The sequence below is a fragment of the Girardinichthys multiradiatus genome, chromosome 3 (assembly GCF_021462225.1).
Source record: "Girardinichthys multiradiatus isolate DD_20200921_A chromosome 3, DD_fGirMul_XY1, whole genome shotgun sequence".
Lineage (NCBI taxonomy): Eukaryota > Metazoa > Chordata > Actinopteri > Cyprinodontiformes > Goodeidae > Girardinichthys > Girardinichthys multiradiatus.
Window position 1 is genome coordinate 4,546,513 of NC_061796.1, and position 8,568 is coordinate 4,555,080.

An 8,568-nucleotide genomic window follows, 5' to 3' on the forward strand; every position below is an offset into this window, starting at 1 on the left:
AGTGAAATTAGAGAATTTTACTCTGCTGTAAACAAAAATAACAAAGAGCATCTTCCACATATCTTGCCTGTTTTTTAAACTCACTTCTGCATGTGTGACAACCAACCTCAGGGCCAATGAGACAGCCAGCTGCAACTGAAAACATGGCTTTGGTTTGCTACGAAAAATTATTTTAAATCAAAGTTATTACCTTCAGCCTTTTGCAACACAAACACAAGATAAAACGTTACTATGATGCATGAATGTAAAAATATACATATTTCCTCTCCTGAGAGTTTTTTTTTTAATGTTTCACACAATGATCACTGTAACATGGACAGACTAACAGATCATGCATGTGATCCCATATTTCAGCGCACTCTGCGGCAGCAAACCACAGGATGATCAACTCCAGTCTTTATAAATGACAACGCTAGATGGCGCTGCAAATATATTGATGGAAACCCACGGGGAACATAAGTTTGAAGGACACTAACACCACTTCACTCTTCACTGTAGGACTAAAGAATAATATGGATAAATGGATAAATGCACTTTACACATTATCACACTTTTGTTTCGCTCCCTAAATGATGATCAATAGTGGGTTTTTTTTTTTTTTAAGTTAGGGTAATAAATAATACCCTTTGAGACGATTTAAGACAATTTCAGACAAAGAATAAGGACATCGATTTAGAAAATTCTTCTTGTTAAATGTTTTAGATATATATAAGCTATTTTACGTGGTTTAAACAGTTCATTATAAAAACTAAAACCCTATCCATAGTGGATGGCAGCTGAACGTGATTAACAAAATAAAAGACGTTTAGAAATCTGCTTAGCGCTGGAAAAAAATATGCTTTCAAATGATAGGAAAATGTAATATATGGATACATTATAACAAAAGCAAATTGCAGAATTAAAACAAATATTTTGGAGATTAAGATTAAGCGCAGTGGCTTTACTCAAAGGTTTTAGGTGTTTATATTTAGCAGATGAATAGCCTCAAACCTAAGATATTCTGTCTAAATTCAAATTATTATTGAACATATCTTTTCTCTATGAGATGCCAAATATATATATTTTTCTTATTCAAAGTGAAAAATTGGCTTTTCCTTGCAGATTGTTTTCTGCTTTGACTTGAGAAAAACAGCAGAAACAACCTGATACATACACTATTCCAACATTATTAAAACATCTTGTCTGTACATTTAACATAACAAATCATAATTTTGGAGTCATTTAAAAGGAAATTGATTTTTTTAATCGACTCAACAATGAAAAAAAGATGAGTCGATAAAGCTGCTTCTGAATTCATACTGACTTTATTGAGTGGCTCACACAAAAAGCCATTCTCAGCGAGAGAAAGAGAGTGAGAGAAAAAGAGGGAAAAAAAATCATCATTGTAAAATTAAAAACCACTTTACAACATGCTTACTTAAATTAAACGAGCGGGTAAACCGTAAATGATTTTCAAACCGTACAAATAAATTCAAAGTGCGCCTAATGAAAGACCTCCTAGATACAAGGAAATAAACAAAATACAAATAAAGAAAAATCGTGGTTAAATATATTTCCCCACAAATACATTTCATACCAGGTCAAAAAAAAAAAAAAAAAAAAAAAAGATCCAAGTACATGTCCGTATATTTTTTTCTCAAATATTTACTAGAATCCATATATAACTAGAAATACCTATACAAAAATCGTCTCCTGGACAAATACATTGCTCACCTTTACATTTGGGCTGTATTCATTCTAACCTACATTTATATACAGGACATTTCTGCAGTAAAGTGTAAGTTACCCTTTACTGGCCTAGAAAACTTAGCGGACTATTCTGCAGGCTGTGGAGTGAACATGTTAAACAGAGACAATGGCCATAATTTTACCATTCTACACCCGAATCCAAATATATTCGTTTCTACCGAGCAGTGGCAAAAAAGACAAAATCCTTTTGCTCGATATTAAAGTGCCAGTGTTTGGTTTTTTAGAACAGGTTTGTCAGCAGGAGCGCAATTTTTCCAAGGCCCCAATATTTCATATAGCATTTTTTTTCATGTCTTACATTGAGAAAACAGAACAGATTATTTTCACTTTCACGCCTGGAGTCACTAATTTGAAGTTTCTATGGCACAGCTATGAAATGACGCAGTTTGCAGACTTAAACACTTAAATGACAACAGTCAGGATAGAGCTTATCGCATACACTAAAGTATGTCCGCTCGTTTGCCTTTTCGCCTCTATTTTTCACCTAACTCGGTAGAGTTTTTAGAGGCCGTTCATGCCCACTCCCTGGGTGGATTCAGGTGGGTGCAACAAGTCGGGGGAATGGCACGGAGGGCTTCCTGGCGCACTGTGCTCGCTGTCAGTGTCGCTCCCCCTCTTACCCCCGCTGCCCCCGGAGCCAGAGCCGGCGGAACCCCCGGCGCTGTGAGTTTTTACGTGCTTGCTGAGGTGGTCGCTGCGCATGAACCTCTTGTTGCACACCGGACACGCGAAGCGCTTCTCGCCGGTGTGTGTGCGCAAGTGCCGCTGGAGCTCATCGGAGCGCGTAAACCTCTTGCCGCAAAACAGCCAGTTGCACACGAACGGCCTCTCGCCGGTGTGCCACCGCAGGTGCGCCTTCAGGTGCGACGTTTTGCCATATACCTTTCCGCAGCCGGGGATGTGGCAACTGTGCAGGCCTTTCCTCCGCAAGCTGGCGCCCGCCGGTCCCAGTCTCTCCGCCTCCTGGCAGTTCGGGCAATCGCAGGTGGCCCTGCCCGAGTACCGCCTGGCGGAGGATCTCGGGGAGCCTGCTAAAGTTGAAGGGGGACCCCCGGAGAGCATAGTCCCTCCTGCTCCTGTTAGCGATGAAGGGCTTGTGTCTGGATAAGAGGGTAATACCGGCTTGAAACCGTCCATCAGGTGTTGGCCGGTTGTCAACAGGTGTGGAGAGGGGCTCGTACTGAAAGCAGAGTGACTTAGACTGGAGTAATCAGAATTATATCCTCCGAGGGGAGAGTGTAAGGAGGCCTGCAGTCCACCGGAGTGTAAGGACGATTGTAGTGCTGCTCCATTCGGGTTTTGAACGTCAATCCACCCTGCTGCCCCCACATCCCACCAGGCAGAAGCTCCGGTGGTCCCGACCTCTCCCGCGGGGATCCCGGGATGAGAGGACTTGAACCAGGACTCGTATGGATGTGCAACGCTCATCCTCGGATAGATGCCCTGCAAACTGTCCACCGAGGTGTGCACCTTGGAGATGAAGACCGGCTGATGGCTGGACTCTTGAGTGTTGGTCGAAGCTTGAAAAACAGAGTAGTCGTTTCCGAAATGGGAGCCAGACGACGTCCCAGACGTGAGAGAGAAGGCACTGGATCCGCTGCAGCCGTTGTTGCCGAAAGAGTCCGAGGCAATGCCAGATCCGTTCCGGGACACCCCGAAGCTGGACAGACCGGACCCCAGGCTGCTGCTGCTGGCGGTGGCTCTCTTCCACGGGTGGAAGCCCTTCCCAAAAGATGAGGAATTATCCGATATAGCGGACGGTGAAGGGCTCGGACTCCCTATTTTGTTGCATGTTGCAGCCAACATGGCTAAAGGAGTCGATCCTAACCTCGGCTCCTCCTGAAAGCGCACAAAAAAATCTGTAAGTGACACTTTGCAAACTTTAAAACTAACAGGTTAACATGGTTAACAAGTTCAACATTTCGGAAGACTGTCCAGAAAGTTTAAAAGGATTTCTATTTTCTGTTCGCAGTTTTCTCAAAGTTCTGACCTAAGATTCACATCACTTCCTACCTGATCGAGAACAATGTCAAAATGCAGACAATTTCCAAACTGAACACCAGCGAAACCATGCGTGATTTTTTTTTTGCTCTATAAAGCGAACTTCCACGAACTGGCTGCTGAAAGTATAATCAACGCACTGGCTCTGCTGCAGTAAGTTTAATCCCCCTCCAAACGGCAGGACAATGACAAGAACTAATTAAAAGCAGAAAGAAAGTCCCTTTTTTCGACTCACCCCTAGAAGTGAAGTTGCCATCACACAAAAACACTGCCCTCCTCAGAGGATCTTTTTATATTTATGAATCAGGAGCGCTCGTTTTTTTTTCCTCTTTTTCTTTTTTTTAGAGGTGTGCAATACAATGATGCGTTCCGCCCATTCTTCCTCAATTGTAGGCTCCTCTCTGGCTTTGAAGTGGCGCTGTGTGACACGGGCGACCAATCAGCTGCCCCCGTCCCCGCCGCACTGCCACATACTAGCCGTGAGGTCATCGATAGAAGAACCCCCCCCTCCCCTACTCAGACAGCTCTCCACCCTCCAACCCACCCCTTCCATAATAAAAGACAGCGGAAGGAAGGTAAAGTTAAATGAGAGTGAATTAAGAAGGAGGAATTGAGGGAAGGGTTGGGGGGGGGGGTGTGCATTTATTGAAATTTTACAGAACAGATCGCATAACATAAATTTGAGGAGGAGGAAGGATCATGATATGGGGTCAATCAAACATGGTTGCAGCGATAGGCAACAGGCCACACTGAAGGCGGAATGCAACAACTGTGATACTGTTACACTATAAAAAATTATTTTTAATTTCAACAATTGAAGTTATTACACTTTAAATCCAGCATTTTATCTTGTAGATGTACTGTAGATGTACTGTACTGTAGCAGACATGATTAAACTAGTGGCATTAAATTACTGTTGACAGGAGCTTGAAAACTACTCTTTAAAAATGGATGTTGGAGAGTACAAATTTTAAAAAACATTTTAAATTAAAATAATAAAAATTTCAACCAAGCACATGCATTTGTAAAAGTAATGTACAGTATTGGTTTAATTCTAACAAGGTTAACTACTTTATTTTTGTACCAAATTCTGGCTAAATATTTTCAGTAACTAACTAAAAATGTTTGGTTCAGTCATTCATTCCCTATGTGCAGCCAAGAGGTGGTACAAAGCTTATATTTTTAGATTTTTTGCACACAGAACGAATATATTAGTGTAGTACAAGTTATGAACGTTCAAATTGTTTGTGATTGACAGAGCTGTTGTGCTGAAGGAACAATTTCAATTTGTTTCTAGCCTATAGTTTAGCGACACTGCTAACATTAAAGTCAGACTTTCTAGCAAGCTGACGGTTTTTGCTAATGAACGGTACATTTTAGCTGTGGTTGTCATAAAACAAACCAAAAAAACATTGAAAGCTGCCTTTTTAGAACGAATTAAAAAGCCTATTACTGTTTCAATGACATTTTATGCCTTAACTAGTTTAGCGACAGCGCTAATGTTTAAGCCAAACTTGCTAGCAAGATCAGTTTCCTAACCTTGAGGCAGTTTTGCTAATTGAAATCACATCTTAAGCTTTGGTTGATAGGAAAAGGGATTATATGCTGATTTTTTTAGAATAGATTTTCAAAAGTTAATAAAATTCTGGCAACATTTATTGCCTTAACTAGTTGACAGAGCTAAAGCTAAAATCTAACTTGCAAGCTAAACTTGTTAACCCTGAGGCAGTCCTTATTCAGCAGCACTTGTTAGCTGTGGTAGTCAGGGGAAAGATTTACATGCCTTCTTGGTCTAGATTTACGTTTATAACATTTTATGCCCTAATCACAAACCAGATCTTATTTTTTGTTTGATTTTAAGGTAGGGCAAACCAGATGAGCAAAATTACCTTAATAGATCCCTAAGATTTACCTAATTTAGTTAAATGCCTCTTAGCAGTAAATGTAAATAATTTCTACTCAGAAATATGGACTAAAACTTTTCTCACATAAATGAGACGATCCTCTGAAGAAAGTTGTAAATTCTTCTTTTCCACAAACAAATAGAAGATTGGTAAAAAGTTAAAGTTTTGTGCTTTAGTGCAAACAAGTGTGAAGTTTTAATTACTTTCCATCTTTTATTTATTATTTATTTTAGCATGCTAAAATCATAAAATTATTCTGCCTCTAAGGGGAATTTACATGTTTTAACTTCTTTAGATTTAATATACACAGACTATTACAGAAGACATAAAGGCTGCATTGTTCTGGCCGTGCACTTATTGCATCGTCTTAAACTTTCACATTACTGTAATTGTGTCCAATTACCTTGACAGTTTTGATTAAAGCTGATATTGACGGTGCATTCCGGGGTGGTGGACGCGTCTGTGTCTGTGTTGGGGGAGATTATTCATTTTATTATAAGCCATATTCGTCTGAAACAGCAGGTGAAGAAGATGAGAGGTTAACTTTAGGAGATTTACAACCATCAGACATGACCAAATTTATAATATATTTCTTTTAACTCCGGGGAGGTTTTCGGTCATAAGGTTTTTGGACTTTGTTAAAATAAGTGACTGCAATCTGTGCCTAAAATAGAATACTCTTGTTAAATTGGTTTATCAGTTTCTCTGCTGTCATTTAGTAAAAATAATATTAATGAAAAACTATAAGAAGCTCATGTTACATAATAAGAACTTGAAGGCAACGCGCCGTTGGAACTATTAGCATGCAGTGTGCATTGGGGGCATAAATTTCATTTGAATTTCAAATTTAATAACGCGGGAGGTTTTTAATCATCCGCAGTTTTATTTGTTTGATATTAACATGCTTATTGACCGGGTCTGTTGACCAGCTTGGTCATTACGGGACAGGGAAAAGTTAATTAAAACGACCAGGGATTATTCATCACATCATCTGCCCTAACCCGTGTCGCTTCCTTTATTGCGCAGCGTGATAGATGGACAATCTGATTAATTCCTGTGTTTCTAGGACTGGACAACTGTTTTTTTTTGTGTGTGTTTTGGATTCATCCTGCTTTTACTTTAGGTGTGAGAAAAAAATGGCAAGAATAATGTAAAGATTATTTCTGAACCGAAACAACTTTATTTTTTGTTGCAAGACAATAAATTTGTATAACGCGTCCTTTTTAATTACGACTGTTTTCAAGCATACTCCGATATTTACAACTAATAAAATTAAACAAAAGTTAAAGCGGCACTGATTTACATACCCTAATCATATCTTTTTTTTGACTATACAAAAACTCCACTTGTTTTATTAATGGGGATAAATTAACTGCATTAACCCGTATTGCATTTTTCTGTCAAACTAAGCCAAGATATCCAAATCAAGCTGCGAATAATTTGCTCCAGCATTAGATGCGAATAAAAAGTGATGGTGAGAAATAAAACCTACATACCGCGCTCCTCTGCTCCTTTGCAGCGCATTGATTGACCCTCCACGTTGGCTCTCAGGCGGAGGGGAAACACCAGCGTCTCCTGCTCGCCGGTGTGATCGTGAAACGGTGCCAGATAAATGTTACACTGGCAATTCAATTAGGAATAACTCAGCGGGGTGGGGGTGGGGGTGGGGGGATACAGATCTGAACCCTGTTTCCTCCTCATACTCATAAACTCATATGTTTAAATTTATATTCTAATATTATTTTATTAATCCGGTATCAACAACGCAACATCAACACTGCTACTCTTTCAATTTTATTGGTTTATTTTAGCTCAAAAAAGAGACACGAATAGTGCTTTTTTTAACCATGTGGTTTTAGCATTGGGAGAGCAATGTTTGTACCGCAGCTCACATGTTGGCCGCTGGTGACAAATTACTAAGCGATCTAACAAGCAAGACTAATGTCAGGGGTCACTGTGATAACCCCTGACAGGAACCATAGCTGCTTAAGCCACAGAGCTGCAAGACATATTCAATCCCTGCGCACATTAAAGGCAGGTTTTTTTCAATTTATTCTATATCAACACGTTTAAAATAAGTGCAGACAAAGTTCTTGTTTTGCCTGTTGAATATCAAGAGTCGCTTTTCAGCTCATCTGTTGAGCACAGGTTGTTCCCTTTTACGCGCACGGCTGTAACTGTAAGCCGCACTTGAACAGATGTCCCCATTGAATGGCTTTTTCCTTTTGCGCGCTTGCACGGGCTATATTACCATCATGAAATCAAACTCAAACCCTGTCCCTTTTCGCCACCATAATGACCGAGTTATTCCGGGCCGCTGAGCACGAACAAAGTCTGTTCAATATTGCGTGCTGGAGAAACGCTCCGCAGCTATGAGAGAAAGAAAAATAAAATAAAAAAAGAAGTCGGCGCCATGGATGCAGAACCGGCTATACCACTTCTTCATCATGTGGAGATTTTCAAAGAAACTCCATAATCTAAAGGTCTTTCTGTCAAGGAGGGTTTTTTTTCCTCTTTTGCAGGAGGTGAAGTGAAGGTTATCACATGACTCAACAGCACATAGATCAAAGATAGAAGTATAAAGTACAAAGTTAATATAGTTTGTTGCATATAATTTAAAGAATAAATCCTATAGATAGATAGATAGATAGATAGATAGATAGATAGATAGATAGATAGATAGATAGATAGATAGATAGATAGATAGATAGATAGATAGATAGATAGATAGATAGATAGATAGATAGATAGATAGATAGATAGATAGATAGATAGATAGATAGCAGAAATCCCATAACACACCTCTTCTGTACAAATCATAATTTTCAACCAAGCATGATGCTGCCACCACCATGCTTCACCTTGGGGATGGTACATGGTGTTTTTTGACACTCACAGCATTTTGTTTGTAGCC

The 8,568-nt window shown here is 39.7% G+C and overlaps 1 protein-coding gene across 3 annotated transcripts; it reads right to left on the minus strand.

Annotated features, from left to right (window-relative positions):
* Positions 1-1,282: 1,282 nt before the first annotated feature.
* On the minus strand, positions 1,283-7,250 carry sp8b (sp8 transcription factor b). Of its 3 annotated transcripts, none has more exons than XM_047360220.1 (2): positions 7,151-7,250; positions 1,283-3,588 (listed from the first exon to the last, which is right to left on the minus strand). In XM_047360220.1, the coding sequence occupies exon 2, from the start codon at positions 3,553-3,555 to the stop codon at positions 2,251-2,253; it is 1,305 nt and encodes a 434-aa protein (XP_047216176.1). In that variant the 5' UTR covers positions 3,556-3,588; positions 7,151-7,250; the 3' UTR covers positions 1,283-2,250. The 3 variants fall into 3 exon arrangements, with proteins under 3 accessions (XP_047216176.1, XP_047216174.1, XP_047216175.1); XM_047360218.1 differs by lacking the exon at positions 7,151-7,250 and adding an exon at positions 3,986-4,221; XM_047360219.1 differs by lacking the exon at positions 7,151-7,250 and adding an exon at positions 3,763-3,968.
* Between the last annotated feature and the right edge of the window lie 1,318 nt (positions 7,251-8,568).